The sequence below is a fragment of the Jaculus jaculus genome, chromosome 9, assembly GCF_020740685.1.
Source record: "Jaculus jaculus isolate mJacJac1 chromosome 9, mJacJac1.mat.Y.cur, whole genome shotgun sequence".
Taxonomy (NCBI): Eukaryota; Metazoa; Chordata; class Mammalia; order Rodentia; family Dipodidae; genus Jaculus; species Jaculus jaculus.
In genome coordinates, this window is record NC_059110.1 from 84,614,902 (window position 1) to 84,635,420 (window position 20,519).

Genomic DNA, 20,519 nt, shown 5'->3' on the forward strand with positions numbered 1-20,519 from the left:
GTGACCTGGAATTCACTATGCAGTCTCAGGGTGGTCTCGAACTCATGGCAATGCTCCTACCTCTGCCTCCCGAGTGCTGGGATTAAGGACATGCACCATCATGCCCAGCACTTATTTTTATTTTAAAATATTTATTTATTTGAGAGAGAGATGGAGTGGGGGACAGACACTGTGGATGCATGGCTGCACCAGGGCCTCTTGCCATTGCAAACATACTCCAGACACATGCACCACTTTGTGCATTTGGCTTTTCATGAGTACTACAGAATCACACATGGCCTAGGAGGCTTTGCTAGCAACTGCCTTTAACCGCTGAGCCATCTCTCCACTCCATGAACTGCCTATAATACAAGGAAATAAGCTTCTTGGTTTCAGCACAGAGGTGGTTGTGTTCTTTAGGTCTGTAGGATGAAGGGTTTTGTCAAACTTTCTTCCAAACTTCTACTGAAATACTCTCAATGTAGGGAGGTCTGAATGAACTTTTCCCAGAGATTACAATGAAGAGGTAGACCTCAACATTTGGGTCCTTCCAAGTAATCACTTATCAGAAATGAATGCTATTATGCTCCAAATGGGCCCTGTGTTTGTTGGCTATTAGGCACCTGAGCTTGTTTTTCCACAGCATGTGAAGGAACCCCACAGCAGCATCTTATAATGGTCCAAAGCCCATTAACACCTACTGTGAGTGGTCCAAAGCGGCAAACCAGAAGAAACTTCCGTGTTCAGAGGAGAGATGTGTGACGTGAGAGAATGAACCTAAACCTATATGCCTTTTGGTTAGTCATGGGATCTGCACCTACAGATTAGGCCAGCAGCTCTTAGCCTCATACATACTTCTGTGAGGGAGATGTGATAGACGGCAGGCTTTTTGAGCTGATCCTACGTGTCCTTCCAGTAATTTGTTTTTCTTTAACTGCTCAGAGATGTGCTGTGACCTCCTAACAGTGTGCCTTGTTGGAAGAGACAACAGGGCACAACACTAAGTTCCCTACAGCCCCTCCCTTAAATTGAAAGGCAGTGTTCAAAAACGTGATTTACACATTAAACTCGTGTCATAAGGAAAAACCATGTGTGATAGGCAAACAATGCTCAGGTTAATCTGAATAACTGAGTAGAAGATACCAAAGCCTGCATCCTTCTCCTTAATCAGTTGAGAGCTCCTTCCCATGCTGCAGGGCAAGTTTATAAGCAGGAGCCCAATAGAGAGGTACACATGACCCACTCATCTGAAAACACTTCATTAGCTTGACCACGAGAACCCCTTTTCTTACCTGACCTCCCTCCACAATTACAGATAAATGAATGCATTTAAGCTTTTCCAGCCTAGAAACACAGCCACTGAAAACCCCCTGCACCACAGGAATGTAAGAAAGAATCAGTCAGTTCTAAGGCTATGCAGAGGGTGTATCAGGAACTTTGTCATTGCTGTGAATGAATACTGACCAGCAAGCAACTTGTGGAAAGACAAGGGTTACTTTGGCTAAGGGAAGTTGCCTCAAGGCGGGGGAAGACATGGAAGGCTGGAGTGAGACGCCTCCTCACTTTGTAGCACAGCCAGGAAATAGAGAACAAACTGCAAGAGAGGCTGGGCCACGTGGCCCGCTATTGACCCACTTTCTCTAGCAAGACTCCACTTTCTGAAGGTTCCACAACCTTTCCAGACAAGTCCTCAAACACACGAGCAATGGGGGAGATTTTTACATTCAAGCCACAGCTGAAGGTGTAAGAAAATAACACTAGTCAAAACTTCCATTAGATCATGCAAAAATCTAGAATGTTTTCACCAGAAGACAGAGCTCTTCAAATGTTTCCTGGGATGCTGTCAAACACCCACCAACAGGGCTGAAGAGATGGCTTAGTGGTAAAGGTGCTTTTCTACAAAGCCAAAGGACACAGGCTCAATTCCCTAATTCCATATGCACAAGCATCTGGAGTTTGCTTGCAGTGGCTGGAGGCCCTGGCACACCCATTTTTTTTTCTATCTGCCTCTCTCTCTCTCTCTCTTTCTTTCATTTTCTCAGATAAATAAATATTAAAAAAAAAAAAACAAGCTGGGTGTGGTGGCGCATGCCTTTAATCCCAGCACTCGGGAAGCAGAGGTAGGAGGATCACTGTGAGTTCGAGGCCACCCTGAGACTGCATAGTGAATTCCAGGTCAGCCTGCGCTAGAGTGAGACCCTGCCTCTAAAACAAACAAACAAACAAAAACCCTTAGGCCAGGCATGGTGGTATTCACCTTTAATCCCAGCACACAGGAGGCAGAGGTAGGAGGATTGCTATGAGTTCAAGGGCACACTCTGAGACTACGTAGTGAATTCCAGGTCAGCCTGTGCTAGAGTGAGACCTTTACACAATGGAAGCTCTAGAACATGAACATGAGACAGATGGAAAGGACTCTACTCACTGATTAGTGCTGTAACAGCTGGCTCTTCATGTCCTCTCCATCAACATTGTCATCCACAAAAGTGTCTACCTGACTTTCTCTAAAATAAATATATATAAAGAAATACCTTTGGTGGAGGGAGGGCTAATCAAAGTCTAAGAAGATATAAACAAATCACATAGAAACCTACTTTTTTGGACAATGGAACACCGAGGAGCCATAGATTGTTGCTAGAAAGTTTCCAGTTCCAGGGATGGGATACCTTCCAGTCAGTTATTGGCCAGGGAGGTCCCTGTTGCCCCCAAAACATTGTAGGCCATTGCCGAGGCCCTTGGTTTCCCACCAGGAATAGATGGTAAGACCCTATTGCTGAAGACTCCACATACTTGGGCGGCAAGGCCACTGAGAAATCCTGCTGGAACTGAGATAACCTCCTCCATGTAGACCAGCTGACAGAAAGCTGGAAGAAGCCATTCTGCATGCAGTTCAATGGGAGAAAGAGAAATCACCAGTGAAGATACTCAACAGTGGACACTGCAAGTCTTAAATTTTGCCAGCCAGGCCAAATGAGCCAACAGGTGAATAGTGGCACATCTGTCGTGGTGGAAACCAACTGCCTTCTAAGTGGACTGGAGGTCTGCTCCACGGAAGGAAATATATCCCTCATACTGAAAACTTAAAACAGGGGTAGTCATGAACCCTAGGAGTGTAACGTCTACTGCTGTCTGGCTAAATGTATATACTATGCTTATCAAACTGCCCAGTAAGCAGTTCTCTTAATGTTCATACCCATATATTAATGCTACTTTCACTTTTGGTAGAGAACCTTGTCTTTTCAGATGTCAGTGACCTTGGGATGACTCAGAAGGCATCATGGTGCTGGAAAGAAGTGACAGGAGTGATCAGCACTACAGTGTCTTTATCACACCTTCCAAGGCTCAGGGTCTATTGTAGAAGAGGTGGCGGAAAGAATGTAAGAGCCAAAGGAAGGGTAGGACTCCTTACAATGTGCTCCCCCCCAGGTATAAAATGGCCTGGACATCCATGACCTCACAGTACCTGACACTACCTACTCAAGACCATCATAATAGGAGGAAAGATCATGACATCAAAATCAAAGAGAGACTGATTGGGGGGGGATATGATGGAGAATGGAGTTTCATAGGGGAAAGTGGGGGAGGGAGGGCATTACCATGGGATATTGATTACAATCATGGAAGTTGTTAATAATAATGATTAAAAAAACCTTTGCAGAGCTCTCCTCCTGTCAATTTTTATTGAGATGCAGTGGTCTCAATCTTCCCAGGCTGCCCTTGAACTAGGTAGGCCTCAACTCACAGTGTTCCTCCTGCCTTAGCTTCCCAAGTGCTAGCATTACAGGCATAAGGCACATGGGCTTCATTTGTAGAGTGTGTGTGTTATGGTGTGGTGTGATTTGTGTAGTGTGCGCACATGTACTCATGCGGCACCCTGTGCACTTGCTCCCCTGTGTGGCCAGAGAGGAATACCAGGGCTTCTGCTCCATGGTTCTTCCACTTGTTCATACTTGAGCTGGAGTCTCACTGATCCTAGAGCTTACCATCTTTTCATAAGCCATGGTGATTCTCCACTCTCTGTTCCCCACATGGCTGGGGTTACAGACGTGTGTGGCCATGCTCAGATGCTGCTGTAGGTCCTGGGAACCAAACTCTAGTGGTCTCTTAGGCTTAACCTTCTTTGCCATGTATATTTTCTACCTTTTTGTCTCTGTGCTGCTTACAAATTTCTACAGATAGCTCTTTTGGCCAACATATCTATCCATCTAATTTTAGTTTCTGTAGCTTTCATTTCAGGAGTCTACTATCATAAAAATAGTATTTGATATCATCAACATCTGAAACTGACATAGAACTTTTTCTGTTTGCCTTTACTGACGGTGAAAAATTGTGAGATCGACTCTTAACTCTATGAAGGAGATACCTTCCACTTCAGACCTTCCTGTAGTTCAGTCACTAGAGGCAGTACCACATGGCCTGACATCAGGGCCCTTAAGCTATGCCTAGCTGGCTGGGTTCCAAACATCCACTTTCTTATGCCCGGTCCTTTTTTGAGTATGTCTTACTCAAATCGTATTAAATAGAAAATTGTACACAGTCCTCTCTCCTAGCACCGCTTCCACATTAAAACTCAGCTGTCCGGCCAGAGAGATGACTTAGTGATTAAGGTGCTTGCCTGTGAAGCCTAAGAACTCCTGTTTAATCCTCCAGATCCCATGTATAGCCAGACGCAACAGTGACGCAAGTGTGCCATGCCACTCATGCCCACAGGGGGTGCATGCGTCAGGCGTTTGTTCACAGCAGCTGAAAAGCCCTGGCATGCCCATTCTCTTCTCTTCTCTTCTCTTAAAAAAAAAAGAAAAAAGAAAAAAAAAAGATAAAAACTCAGCATCTCAGCAGTCAACTCTGCATTCTCTTTGCAATTTTGTCTAAAACTTTCTCAACTTAAAAAATTTTGATTATGTGTGTGTGTGTGTGTATAAATATCAGCACACCAGGGCCTCTGGCTGCTGCAAACAACTCCAAACACATGTACCACCTTGTGCATTTGACTTATGTGGGTACTGGGTAATCAAACCTGGGCTCCTCAGGCTTCATGAGCAAGTGCCTTGACCACTAAGCCATCTCTCCAGCGCTGAACTTTTTTTTCTTGTTTTGTGTTTTTTGAGGTAGGGTCTCACTCTCGCCCAGGATGACCTGGAATTCACTATGTAGTTTTAGGGTGGACTTGAACTCATGGCAATCCTCCTACCTCTGCCCCCCAAGTGCTGGCACTAAAGGCATGCGCCACCGTGCCTGGCTCTGAACTTTTTTTTTTAATTAGAGAGAGAGGATAGAGAATTGGCATGCCAGGGCCTCAGCCACTGCAATCGAACTCCAGATGCTTGCACCACCTAACAGGTATGTGCCACCTTGTGCTTGCCTCACCTTTGTGTGTCTGGCTTCCGTGGGGTCTGGAGAGCTGAACATGGGTCCTTAGACTTCGCAGGCAAGTGCCTTAACTGCTCTCCAGCCCCTTGAACTTTTTTTTTTTTTTAATCCAAAAGTCCTAAAATTCAGTCATAACCTTTTCACTCCCTACTTATTCTAGGTCTTATTTTTAGGATCAATTCTTCTAGGTTCCTGCGATTATTAATCTCAGTTGTCAATTTGACAAAATTTAGAACCACTATGGAAACAAGTCTCTGGGCACTTCTGTGAGAGATTTTCTAGATTAGTTTGAGGTAAAAAGGTAAGAAGACCCACTGCTGCAGTCAGGTTTGCATTGCTGGTAGAAATCACACAACCAAGAGCAGCTTGTGGGAAAAAGAGGTTCATTTTGGCTTACAGGTTTGAGAGGAAGCTCCACAATGGCAGGGGAAAATGATGGCATGAGCAGAGGGTGGACATCACCCCCTGGCCCACATAAGGTGGACAACAGGAACAAGTGAGTATGCCAAACACTGGCAAGGGGACACTGGCTATAATACCCAGAGGGCTGCCCCCAACAATATACTGCCTCCAGAAGGCACTAATTCTCAAATCTCCATCAGCTGGGAACCTAGCTTCAGAACACCTAAGTTTATGGGGGACACCTGAATCAAACCACCACATTCCTCCCCTGGATCCCATAATCTGATAACTATACATGATATAAAATACAATGCATTCATCCAACTTTAAAAGTCCCCATAGTTTTTATAAATACCAATGATGTTCAAACATCCCCATAGTTCAAGATCTTTTAAGAGCCATAATACCAAAAAATAACATAAAAAAACCCTCATAATGGCACAGAATAAACATTCACACTACAAAAGATGGCACTGGACATAGCAAAGAAATATTCAACCAATACAAGATTTAAAACAACCAGAATAAACATCAAATTCTGCAGCTCTAGCCAGTGACAAATCTCCAAGTCCAATAATTCTCACCAGCAACAAGTCTCTGGTATTCCAATTCTGCCCCTCCAGCTAGGCTACTCACAGTCCTGGAAAACTTCATCAGGGCCAGTAGCTTTCCTTAGCAGCCATTTCATGGTCCCGGCATCTCCACTGGGTCTCCACTGCAATCCGCGGTTCATCCTCATGGTTCCATGGGGTCTCCATGCAGGCAACCAGCAAACCTGCTTCACACTGCTCACGGCCATTTCCAAAACACAAGACTACATTGCAAATTCAATGACCCTCTCTTTCCTGCATTTCTTATACTCCACAATACCAGGTAGGGTGCCAATTTGTTAATCCAGGAGGGAATAAAGCAGACTTTGAAGAACGGGACACTTGAGCACTCAGGCTTTTTCAAAAGAGTCTACATTCTTCCTGTTGCCCCAGTTCAGATCAGCTAGCCCAATCTCAAAGGTTGTAATCTTTCAATTGCAGCTGAATGGGCAGCAGGTCACCCAAAGATTTCTCTTTCTGTGTAATATCCCTCTGTGCACACCAGTTCATTTATATGCAAAGCAACCCTGCACAACTTCTCAGGACACAGGCATTAGAGCAAGCTTCTCACACAAACTGCTAGCCCAGTCCAAGCAAAGCTCTTTCTCACCCTCACAAGTCAAACCTCACAGTCCATAGTTCTTATTGCATTCAGGTCTTTCAACTCTGGCTAGAATAGTCCATGAAGCTGTACTTACAACACTGCAAGGCAGCTCTTAGGCCAAGGTTTCAAATCCTTCCACAGTTCTCTTGAAAATCAGCTCCAAAAGGCCAAAGCCACCCAATCAGGTGTCTAGCAGCAACCCCACTCCTTGGTACCACTTTACTGTTGCAGTCAGGTTTGCCTTACTGTAGAAATCACCCAACCAAGAGCAGCTTGTGGGAAAAAGATTTATTTTGGCTTACAGTCTTGAGGGGAAGCTCTACGATGGCAGGGGGAAATGATGGCATGAGCAGAGGGTGGACATCATCCCCTGGTCCACGTAAGGTGGGCAACAGGAACAAGAGTGTGCCAAACACTGGCAAGGGGACACTGGCTATAATACCCATAAGGCTGCCCCCAACAATATACTGCCTCCAGAAGGCACTAATTCCCAAATCTTCATCAGCTGGGAACCTAGCTTCAGAACACCTAAGTTTGTGGGGGACAGCTGAATCAAACCACCACACCCACACTGTGGGCAGTACCATTCCATGGGCTGGGGTTCTGAATAGCATAAAAAGGGGAAAGCACACTGAGCAGCAGCACTTATTAAACTCTCTGCTTTCTGATCACAGACACAATGTGACCAGCTGCCTTGTGCTCCTGATGCCATGCCATCCCCCTCCATGAAGGACGGATAATAGCCTCAAACTATAAGCCAAATAAACCTTCCCTTCTTAACGTTGCTTTTATCAAGTATTTTATCCCAGCAGTAATGAGAAGGAAACTAATGCAGTTCCTCCCATCTTTTTTTTCTGATGCTAAATCAAAAGGCTGGTGCTGAAAAACTTCTAGGAACCATGCAATGTGTCAGCAATGCCAGTACTGTCAATACTGCAGTAACTTCAGATGTTTGCAATCAGTAGCAATGCAGATCTAGCAATTTTATTATTTGGTGGTGGTGCTGAGGATCAAACTGCAGACATGCTTGGCAAGCTCTAGATGTAGTGATCTACAACTTCCCCTGTACCCTTCACTTTGGGTCAGCCTGAATGACAGTGAACACAACCCGCTTATGGCCATACCACCCTGAACGCGCCCAATCTCGTCTGAACTAAAGAGAATATAACCCACATTACCAACAATTTCCATCTAATCATTTTTCAATTTCTAAATGTTCCATCTCTCCCACTCTAGCTCATGCTGACCTGGAATTCACTATATAGTCTCAGGATGGCTTTGAACTCACAGCAATCCTACTACCTCTGCGTGAGTGCTGGGATTAAAGGCATGTGCCACCATGCCTGGTTAAACATTCCATCTTAAATTTCTACAACTATTGCTTTGATTTCCCACTTACAGTGGCTTTGACTCATTCTGGCCTCTTCATCATGCCTCCAACTGAATCAATACATTATCTTTGCTAATGCTGAGACATCTGAATACACTATCACTCCCAAACACTAGGCTGCCTTCAACCTAATCACAAAACTCCCACCTTTTTGTTTCCAGGATGGCCTCTTTAGACTTGAATACCATTCTATTCCATCTAGACCAAACTTTCATTCTTTCTTACCTGACCACATTTGTTTAGACAGTAATCAGACCTAGATTCCATGTGACCTAAGCCAAAAGTGCCAAAGAAATAGCATGCTTGTTTTTTAACATTGTACTGGCTAAAGTAGATGGAAATTGTAATATTAAAACTGGGCTTTCTCTGATTCTATTGCTTTGTATGTTGTAATAATGGCATGTTTACTTGAGGTTTGCAGACCTGTATGGTGGCACTGATTCTTAACTGAGTTGTGTATTAACAGTGAGTATCATATTTACTTCATGACAACTAGCTCCTAGAAATAGGGAAAAATTGAACACAATCAGTAGTATATGTATATGTGAAACAAACCAAAAGGCTTGCTTCAAGTATGAGAAAACTCCCTCTAATTTGGGGAAAGATTTCAAATGCTGACAGGACAATATCCATGATCACTGTCCATTCTTCCTGTACAATTAAGTAAGGTTTCACCAAAGAAGCATGAACACAATCTAATCTAATGTAAAAGCATTTGGCAAACTGAACCTTTAAATTTTTCCAGTAAGTTCTCATGTGTGTTTCTTCTAAATTGAAAAGACCACCTTTGAAAAATACTTTCAAAAGGGCCAGAAAACAGCAAATGGAGAAAAATTGTGGTGGTTACTACAGGTATTCAGTTTTTAGCCAAAATATCTCATTCAATTCCCAGTAAAATCTTACCAAAGATTGTTCCTTAACCAGTAGTGAAATCAAGACTCCAGGATACTTATGCACAGCCACATGGGAAGCAAATGGTGGAGCTAAAAATTGACCATAGGTTTGTCCAAGCTGAAACCTTGCTGCAGAACTCCCTTACCATGTGATCTTTTTAGAGAAACCAAACACTACTGAAGCACAACTTATTTTCATTCCTGCCTCTTTATTTGGACTACTGAGTTCCCGGTCAGCACAGCCATGTTTCTTGTATAACTTTGATGTCCTAAGCCCTGTTAGAGAAGCAGTACCAGAAAATTGTGAGAAAACAAGAGGGCACTCATTTCATCATCACTGTGCCTATTAATGTGTCAGGACATAGTATTCTAAATGGGCTTCACCTGGAAAAGGACCAAGATTTTTAACAAACAAGTATACAATGGGTACACAAGCCTTCCAACCTTTCTTGTTTCTAAAGACAGCACACAAAATAGATGGGAAGTGAGCAGTGTTATAATATGGGCCTACTGCCTGTCATGTTTCTATGGAACACATACCATTCTAGATGAGCTACAAACAGGAAAAGAACTGTGGCTACTATATGCTATTGTTACTTGTGAAACAAAGCTTTCTTTTGAGTCAATTCACACAGCAGAAATATTTTATAGGTGACATCCTGTACTCTGATCTTGGTACTTTTTTGGGGGAGGGTTATAGGTCTCATTCTAGACCAGGCTGACCTGAACTCACTCTGCAGTTCCAGGCTGGCCTTAAACTCAAAGCGATCTTCCTACCTTTGCCTCCCAAGTGCTGGGATTAAAGGCATATGCCACTATGCCTGGTCTTCGGTACTATTTTTAATTTAGATAGAAAAACTAAATTGATAACTTTTAAACTGTAACAATAACTTTCTGTGGTCTATTGCTTTAAAAAAAGATCATGAGACAAAACACAAAGACAAACATAATAAAATAACTTTTATACAGGATTAGTAGATCTGTTTACATATAAAAAACAAAGGACCTCATTACAGTTAGATTTCACATAAATTACACAGATTGGCTTTTTAAAACAACTATTTAACTTCATTTAAAGTCTCTTTAAAAATTCCATTTTGAAGGCACAGTGCATGAAATAAGTGAAAGACTAAAACACTTGAGTGAGCATTGGGCATGTCATGTTACAACTATAGAGAGTTCTGAAGCTGGGGCGTATTGACTGAAAAAAATGGAGAGGAGAGAAGAACATAAAAATGTCATTATGTCATACCTCCAGAAAATCTGCAGCATAGAATATAGCTAGAACACTCATATTATGTCATTCATAAAAATTATTATTGTGTATGTTTATATAATTTTTATCCAATTGCCTCAAAATGGAACCTACTTTCAAATTTCATAATGTATTCTGTCATATAAAAAACCAACAAGGACAATATTCTGAAAGTCAAGTGAAATAGTGAATTTTTGCCAAAAGTAGAATTGGGAGAGTTTTCTTCATGAACTAGAAATTCACCTTCAGTTGACATTACTCAAAGACCCCCCCCCAAAAAACAAATCACAAACCTAAAGTTATCAGGGTTGCTAGATAGAAAGTCACCGAACGTCTAACATAAATAGAATTTTTAGCAATAACAATAAAGCAAAAATACAGGGGAAGTGTTAGGTTGCTACTGTTAAAACAACTCTACCAGAGAACCAAATCCTAGGACACGGTTATAACATTCATAGCCAAGAAGCTTTTAATACAGCAGGGACAAAACCTGGCACAAATGCATTCTGGTAGCCAGAATAGAAATCTGTTCAACACTGAGGATAAATGGAAATGGAAGAGTGGGTCATGGTTACTGAGTAACCTGATGTTAGCTCAGAAACACAGTAAGTTCAGACATAAGCATTACCTTTATTTTTCCACTCATAATTAGTTTTAAATGTAATATTCACTAATTAAACAAATCCCATTCAGATGAAATTTACCAAAGATTAACCAGTCAATCACACTGAGGCAAAAATACAATGTTTCTGGAACATTACAAAGTCCCAAAGTGAATTCTCTTCTGAACTGCGAATATCCTTCACACAGATGGGATCCCATCACCACCCAATAGTTCTTCCAAATACATCAAAACCTTTGGGAATTACTTGGGCTCCTCTTCCCATACTACATGATCAGCACAAGTACATTTGCACACGCAGACACTTTGAACATTGCCTACTCAATCACTTTGTTTTATTAAGAAGCGGGAGGGAAGAAGGCTTACAAACTGATCACCAGGACAAAACCATGCCTTGTGAGCAAAGAAAGGCACATCTTAGATTTGGACAAGTTTCTCAATACTGTGGTACTTACTTTCCTCCATGACTACAAGGAAAGGGAAAGTCTCTAGGAGAAACACTGAAGAAACGGATTCCCATCCCTATGGCTTCAATGCCTTCTGCTGTTAATGTGGTCTAACACAAGATTAGACCCACAAAGACAAGACAGAGCAGGGCTGAGAACCGACTTAGTAGTCAGGGATCTTGTACATTCATCTTCATACATAACAGATGCTGGGAGGCCTTGTTTTCCAGATCAATGGATTATTTAAAAGTTTATTCAAGACTTAAGAAATATAGCAGAATTTGGGTTTTGTTTCAGGAGAAAAAAATTACTAAAATAACTATTTGTATATTCATCTCTAAAGAAGCATTATACATACTTAAAAGGCATGGCCTCCAACCACTGAGATGTATTCTTCAAGACACGTTTAATTCAATAAACAGAGAGGTAAATGTAAAGGTATCCTTTGGTGGAGACCCACACTAATAAAGCAAAGGCTGTCACATAAACTTGGTTTCATTGCTGGCTGCAATGTTCCAAGCAGAGCCACTCAGTTGCAGGCCCCTTGTTGGTTTTCTGACTTTACACTTTAAAAAATAAATCTGAAAAAGAGCACCACACCATATCACTCAAGGAAATATAAAATATTAGAGGAAAATAAATCATGTGTACTTCATTAACTGTTAACATCCCTCAAACTCTGTTCTGTGTATGTGGGCAGGATTTAGAATTGCTAATACTAGGACTAACACTAAAGTGGCTTACCTTAAGCCACCACATAGGTACTTGCTAACAAATCTCCTTATCTCATTACTTCTGCTAAACAAGACCTCTATTTTATAAAAGCCACTTTGGATGCATTCCTCACAAGATGTGGTTGAGGTACCTAGGTGAACTGAGTAAAACCCCACAAGAAGGCTTTGGAATGACTGATACATGGATGGGTATGAATGCAACTTTAAAAGAGCTAGTTTTCTGATCCCCTGATTTAGTACAAGTTCAGCAGCAACTTGGCTATTAAAACATTCAAAGGTATTAAACCTTTACATCATTCCTTGGTAAGACTCATACTTACAAAAAGCATCATTTCCACTGAACAGCATAAGATAGACACAATAAAATGCAAATCTTTCAGGTCTTTGCCTGACTGGCAGTGAAAATGGCATTTTTCACACCAGTGTTATATATCACATGACAGTCTGTTTTTGTTTTTTAAATGGAAGGAGCCATATTTAAAACTTTTTAACTGAAATTTTAACAAAACTAGTTGGTTAAAAAAAAAAAAAGACTGTCAACCAAAACATTAGGGCAAAGAACCAAATCACTTGCAGCAGCCTGTGTGCATAAGTCCGGCTGAGCAATGTTAGTAACAGTAAGCTATTACAGGGTGAAGCTCGGGCTGGAGTAAGCAATGTAGATATTTTTGGATTAAAATATATTAAGGATGTGCAAATAGGTCTCTTTCATACTTTCAGATATTTTCAGAATTCAGAACTTCTAGATGGCTGGATCTTTTGAAGACTGTAAGTGCACAACATAGAAAAAGGTTGAAATTTAGGAAATATAAGGAATGAGACATTCCTAGAATAAACGAGTGCTTCACAGATAAAAGCAGCAGCACCTGTGGGTTTGACAAAGTTAGAAGACAGGCGGCATGAATGTTGGCTTCCGCTAGGTCTCCCTCTCACCTCCACTCAGGTGGACAGCTGGAACTTTCACAGCCAAGTCAGTGAGTTCTCCCTGAAGATGGAGATATTTAGAACTTTGCAAAACCTTACAAGAGAGGTAGTAAAATCCTGCTGAGAGCACAGCCCACCAGTTCTGATCTAGCCTGGAAACAGGTAGAAAGACAAATGCAAGATCCCATTTATTTATTTATTTATTTCCTAATGTCATATATGTTTAAAAATCATTCAACCTCCATTGAACCTGAATAAGAGAAACTCCAGCTATTTAGTAACTAGAAGAGTACTCCTCAGTAGACTAAGAAAAAGCTCGAGTTTTTAAAGCTTTATGTCAGAGTCTGACTGGTGTCCCTGCCTAAATGTTTGTAGATTCTTTTGGCCTTTAAAATAAAGACAGAGAGAGAGGGAGAGGAAGAAAAAAAAAAAAAAAAAAAAAGCTAAAGCCACTAGCAAATACCTGATGTGCAAAATACATCTACTAGGTGGCTTTATGCTGTTAATATATAAGCTCCAAACAGCTCATCTTAAAAGGAAAACAAAGGGGCTTTCCCATTTCTGCTGCATAAATAGAAATCAGATTTTTAGAAAAAGTTAAGAGTACTTTAAGGATGGGAAGTTTCAAAACTGCCAGCGATATTCACATAGAATATAAATTTAACCAATGAACTTCCCAAAACTTTTTGAAGGATGAGTCTCTTCTCAGTGCAGTGTCTCCCAAAAGGAGCTGTCATTTTGCTTGGTAATTAAGCTGGGAGACATGCAAAATGTAGTCTTCAATGTTTGCTAGAATATAATGTTTCTTCTTCAGTGTCTGTTTCATCCTGGAACTCATGGCTTAGGAGGGACTTCTTGGAGCCTGTTGACATCATGCGAATTTCATCTTCATACTCATCATGATGTTGCCGCAGCCGATGAAAACCATCTTTGTGTCTGTTAGACTTGATTGAACAGATGCACCAAATAATGCAAGCGGTTAGGATAAATGCTGACATGGTGGCTCCTGCCCAACAAAAAACACCATATGGGAGTGTTAGACTATGGATATGAAAAAGCATCTCTTTAAATAACACATCATTTATTTTCTTTTATTTCTTGTCATTAAGAGTAATCTTTTGGCTGGGTGTGGTGGTGCACAGCTTTAATCCCAGCACTTGGGAGGCAGAGGAAGGAGGCTTACCATGAGTTCGAGGCCACCCTGAGATGATACAGAGAATTCCAGGTCAGCCTAGGCTAGAGTGAGACCCTATCTCGAACCCCACCACCAAAGAGAGTAATTTTTTGGGCTATGGATATAGTTCTATGTTAGATAGCAGGCAGAGAGTGTGCAGTTCAATCCCTAGCACCTCCAACCACTTATTATTACAGAAATAACACATGTACACTATAGTTGGGAAATACCAATGTATAAAAATCAAAATCTAGCCTCTCTACATTTCTACTATTTCTGGGAGGCAGAAATATAAAGCGGATGAGTTTTGATTTTAATTACTTAAGTGTTATTTTTCTAGATCTTTCTTCATATATTTAACATGGACTTTTTCTTTTACCACATCTGTTGTTTTATAACCTGCTTCTCCCTCTCGCTCCCTTCACTTCCCTTTTCTTTTTCTTTCCTTCTTCCTTTCTTTTCCCTCCCACCTCCACTCTTCCATCCTCTCTACCCTCTCTTTCTTTTCCCTCCTCTGCTTTCCTTCTCCACCTTCCTTTTCCTTCCTTTTCTTTTCCCCACCACCTCCCTCCCTCCCTTCTTTCCTTTGTGGTGCAGATTAAACCCAGGTATAGCACAGGCTAGGCAGGTGCTCTATTACTGAGCTACACTACTATAGGCCCTTACAACCCATTTCCAATAACGTCTACCTTTACTTTCCATTACACATTTTATCCAAACATATTCCTTATCTCTAATTTTAAAAACTATTTATTTACTAATCTGGTTTTGTGAGATCAGATCTCAATCTGTATCTCAGGCTACCCTGAAATTTATAATGTAGCCAGGCTGGCATCCAATTCATAGTGGTCCTCCTATTTTAGTTTATCCTTTATTTATTTATTTATTTATTAACTTTTTTTTGAGATAGGGTCTCACTGTAGCTCAGACTGACCTGGAATTCACTATGTAGTCTCAGGGTGGCCTTGAAGCCATGGCAATTCTCCTACCTTTGCCTCCCAAGTGCTGGGATTAAAGGTGTGCACCACTACACCTGGCCTTTAGTTTAAATTTTTATGTAAGGTTATCAAAATGACAGCATTCGTAAACAAAAAATTGTAGTAATAGTAGTAACAGTAATAAAGTTCACAACAGATAATAAGTGGCATGAACCAGATTTAAACCAGGTCACATTTTATCTAATTCAAGTTAAGAACTCTAAGCTCACCACAAGCTCTGTAATTGCACCATGCTCCCAAGATACTACTTTCTTTCAACTAAGGATCTCTTCCACATACACCCTGTAACAAACCAGTCATTTTGCTCCAAGTCCAATTTACACTTGGTAATGAAACAAAGTTCATGATGTCAAATAAGAATAATACAATGAAATATTTATTTTTCCATATATTCCTTCCCCTAACTTTTCAGTAACTTAATCAATGGCAGAAACTAACCCTGGGAACAACACCCACACATTTCCTATTTCCTGGATCTTGAAAAACTAAAACATAAGTCCCAGAAACTGATATGATCTTCATATAAAGCAATTATTTGCTTGTAACAGCTCTTCACTGAGAGCTACTCTATGCCATCTGACTCTAGGATCTGGTGATACAGATCAACTCCTACTTGCCTAGAGCTTAAGTTTTGGTGGGAGACAATATAGACAACATAGTGAATAAATACATATGATATCAGGTAGTAATGAATGTTATGATGAAAAAAAGTGGTTAGAAAATGACAGGAGCTGTGTGTTAGCTAGGATGATTAGGTAGATAAATGACAGGGGCTGTGTGATCAGGGAAGGCCTCTCTGTGGAAGTGAATTTTAGTATAGACCTGAAAAAGAGAGAGGACAAGCCAGGAGAACATGTGGGAAAATAGTGGCTCAGGAAAATTATGTTTAGCTAAGGAGACTAGGAAAAAAGTGACTAGCTGGAGGTGACTGATGTTAACCACAACTATTAAAAATTAAAACTCCTTTACCTGATATAGTTACCACAAGCTCCCTTGGCAAACCGAATATCCGGTTGTCTGTATCAAAGACTATTACCACAGAACTGGCTGCGTCATGATGTACAAATACCTAAAAGGATAAAAAGTTAGAAGCACGAAAAAGTTTACTTAAGGTGCACTACAGCCCTGATACATTAGTTCTGTGGGGCCATTAGAACAAACCAAGAGGGCGATTCAGTCATCCAGACTATACAAAATGCTATACAAATTTCTCTTTTGTTGCCAAATGACAGAAAACAACATAAAGATAATAGGATACCATACTCAAGAGGTGGGCATACTTTTATTTATTTATTCCCTTAAACTGTCTAACAAGAATTTCAAAATAAAAATATTATTGACAGTAAGCATTTCTATAATACTAATCAAGCTTTGTACCTGTGAATGTTGTTGCTGGTACCCATCAGCGATGGCATTGATGTTATGGACACCTGGGGCTAACAGTACATGGAAATAACCTCCCTCTTTTGTGTATACTTTTATTCCTTCATTGAGTACAATGACTGCTTTAGAGATTGGTTTACCAGTCTTATCTTTAACAAATCCATGAACTCCTTTGTGAACCTGAAAAAAAATGTTAAAACATATAAATTTATGCTTCTATGTCAGATATATTGTAGAGGCAATAGCTTGAAGCTTGACTAAAGTCAAACAAGCAACACACACACACACACACACACACACATCCCCCTATAGCCAGTCATAATGGTGCATTCTGTAATCCTAGCTACTTGGAAGGCTAAGGCAATAAATTGAGAGTTCAAGGTTACCTTCATTAAATAAGCAAGAACCCAACTCAAAATAACAAACAGGGCTGGAAAAATAGCTTAGTGGTTAAGGCACTTACCTGCGAAGCCTAAGGACCCAGGTTCAATTGACTGGTACTCACCAAAGCCAGATGCACAAGGTAATGCATGTGTCTGGAGTTCATTTTCAGTGGCTAGAGGCCCTGGAGTATCCATTTCTCTTTTTCAATCTGCCTTTCTCTCTATATATATATACATACACATACACACACACATACATGCATGCATGCATTTTTTTGTTTTGGTTTTTTGAGGCAGGGTCTCACTCTAGCTCAGGCTTACTAGGAATTTACTATGTAGTCTCAGGCTGGCCTCAAACTCACAGCCATCCTACCTCTGCCTCCTGAGTGCTGGGATTAAAGGCGTGCACCACCACACGTGGCTTCGATCTGCCTCTTTCTCCCCCCGCAAATAAGTAGAATATTTAAGAACAAACAAGGCTGAAGAGATGGCTTAGCAGTTAAGGTGCTTGCCTGTGAAGCCTAAGAACTCATGTTCAAATCTCCAGGTTCCATGTATGCCAGATGCACAGTGACATAAGCGTGCAAAGTTGCATATGTGTACAAGGGGTCATATAAGTCTGGAGTTTGTTTGCAGAAGGTGAAGGCCCTGGTGCACTCATTCTCTCTCAAAATAAACAACAATAACAACAAAAAATCCAACCTACCAACGATACAAAAAAAAAGGAGGGGTCTGATGGTAGAGTGCTTACCAAGCATGCTAAAGGCCCTGAGTTCATCCCCAGTGCCACAAAACCAAAACCAACCCTTCCCCACTGAACCTCACCACATTTGCTACTCATTCAATGTTTCAGAGTTACAATGCTGGAGATGAAAGAAATCTGATATACTGAGAGCCTACAGAATTAAATACAATCTTCAAATGCTTTGAATGATTTTTTTTTCATTTTTCACTCTTTCTTACATAGTACACTGACTATAGTAACTCTGTGTGATCTTCTGACTGAAAAGCCTGCATCATCTCCCAAGGTTAAATTACAGCACATTCAAGAAATGTCAATATATGGCATCTATTTCGGCAACACAAAATACCACAATTCTTCTTTCTATATATGTTTGAAGTAAATACTGCTTTTCTTTTCTTTTTTTTTTTGGTAAAAGGCAAAGACAAGGCTTTGGTAAAGGTTTCACTGAACATACTTGTATGATGAAGACTAGCATGCATCAAGCCCTGGGTGTTGTGATACACAGAATTAGTGCATAAAAAACACTCAAAACAAACTCACCTCCACCAACATGCTAAGAAGAGACCTTTTATTTTCTGCCCACAAGGTAGAGAGCTGTGCTGCACTAGGAAAGTAGCAGCAGCTTGTATATACTGTGATTTCTGGACAATGGCCATAGGTGATACTATAATCCTGGAATATAAAGTTCAAAATCAAATGCAGTAACATAAATGAGTAAATGCAAGAATGAAGCTTTGAGCCAACAAATGAAATACATAAAATAAAAAGAAAAGCTGAATTCAAGGTTATCCTCAGCGATATAGCAAGTTTGAGGCCAGCTTGATGGCTTACACATAAATTAAACAAAACATGGTATATATAATATTATTTTGTCCTAAAAGGAATGAAGAATTGACATATACTACAAAATAGCTAAAAAATTATGCTAAGTGAAAGAAGCCAAATACAGAAGGATAGATATTTTACGAGTCTACTCATATAGAAATACTGAGAACAAACATATTTCTAGAGACAGAAAGAACTGTGAAAGGAGGAACAGTCACTGCTTAGCTGGCAAAGACTTTCAATATGGAGCAATACAAAATTTTGGAAGTAAATGTTGTGATGGCTGTACAATACAGTTAAGTAGATTTGTTGTTACTAAATTGCAATAATTAAAATGTTTAAAATGGAAAAGAATATGGTCAGATTAATTTTAGACCTAAGCATGTCAAGAAAGTTTGAGGCAGATGCCATCTCTCTATTCTATCAGAAACATACTTAGGGGCTGGAGATGGCTTAGTGATTAAGGTGTTTGCCTGCAAAGCCAAAGGACCTTGGTTTGATTCCCCAGGACCCACGTAAGCCAGATGCACAAGGTGGCACATGGATGTGGAGTTCGTTTGCAGTGGCTGGAGGCCTTGGAACACCCATTCTTTCTCTCTCTCTCTCTCTCTCTCTCTTCCTCTGCCTGTTTCTCTCTCTCAAATAAATAAATAAATAAATATAAAAAAGTACTTAGTCTTTTACTCAGGAGACAATATTCATAATTCTATTCTAATTGGGCTCTATAACACATACCTTCATGCTGCCCAAGTGACTGTGCCATTCTGCTCCACGCATTACTCCTCCTGGAATATTCTCATCTAGAAGAAAGAGATGTGGATCAATAAGACCATAAGGCAAGGTTTCTGCCCCAAAGCAGCCATAAAATATTAATGGCAAAAGGTAGGAACAATACCTACCTGACTTATTTGGGCAACTAGGCTGACCCATGTGCATCGATGGATGGTTATTTGCATAGAGAGATGCCAAATGCTTCAAAGTCTCTTTGTTTTCCACTGTCAAGAAGAAAAATTGAAAAGTCAGTGAAGAAATGTAAAAGATTTTTTTTGGTTCAAGTTCAACATCATGGATACAAGTCTTCCTCTGCTTTTAGTAAATCTTGCAACTCAGTGAAGGGTTGCTCAGGAGCTATCATAATTAATGATATTGTTTTATTTAATTCAAGCTAACCATAATTAGAAGCAAACACCTTCCTTACATTAAAGAGTTCTAATGGAGCTGGGTGTGGTGGTGCATGCCTTTAATCCCAGCACTTGGGAGGCAGAGGTAGGAGGATCTCGCTGTGAGTTTGAGGCTGACTCCATAGTGAATTCCAGGTCAGCCTATGCTAGAGTGAGACTCTACCTCAAAAGAACCAAAACCAAAAAACAAAACAAAACAAAACAAAAAACACCTCCAAAAACCAAAAAACAAAGAAGTTCTAATGGAAAACTTATATAACAGACTACCATACTAAAATATAAACATTTTGTTATGTAGTACCTTAATTAAGAGACAATTGTGACCCACTAACAATATTGCTAGTAAACTGTTTGAAACTGTTTGACATATACTACAAAATAGCTAAAAAATTATGCTAAGTGAAAGAAGCCAAATATAGAAGGATAGATATTTTACTTATTTGCATATAGCATGACTCATTGAGATCCAACAAGAAACTGCTTAACTCAAAATAAGATGCAACGCATCAGTTAAGATGCCTGCAAAGCCTAAGGACCCAAGTTAGATTCCTCAGAACCCACATAAACCAGATGCACATGGTGGTATACACATCTGGAGTTTGCAGTGGCTAGATGCCTTGG

General features: G+C 40.5%; 1 protein-coding gene across 1 annotated transcript in view; it reads right to left on the reverse strand.

Annotated features, from left to right (window-relative positions):
- Positions 1-10,171: 10,171 nt before the first annotated feature.
- The window catches only part of Cpd (carboxypeptidase D), a 94,420-nt gene continuing 84,072 nt past the window's right edge, over positions 10,172-20,519 (reverse strand). The window contains exons 16-21 of the mRNA XM_004667877.2: positions 19,617-19,712; positions 19,453-19,517; positions 18,433-18,564; positions 16,759-16,944; positions 16,351-16,450; positions 10,172-14,215 (exon numbers count right to left, since the gene is read on the reverse strand). Of these exons, the coding sequence (XP_004667934.2) occupies positions 13,989-14,215; positions 16,351-16,450; positions 16,759-16,944; positions 18,433-18,564; positions 19,453-19,517; positions 19,617-19,712 (806 nt within the window). The 3' untranslated portion in view covers positions 10,172-13,988. The remainder of the gene's footprint in view (positions 14,216-16,350; positions 16,451-16,758; positions 16,945-18,432; positions 18,565-19,452; positions 19,518-19,616; positions 19,713-20,519) is intronic.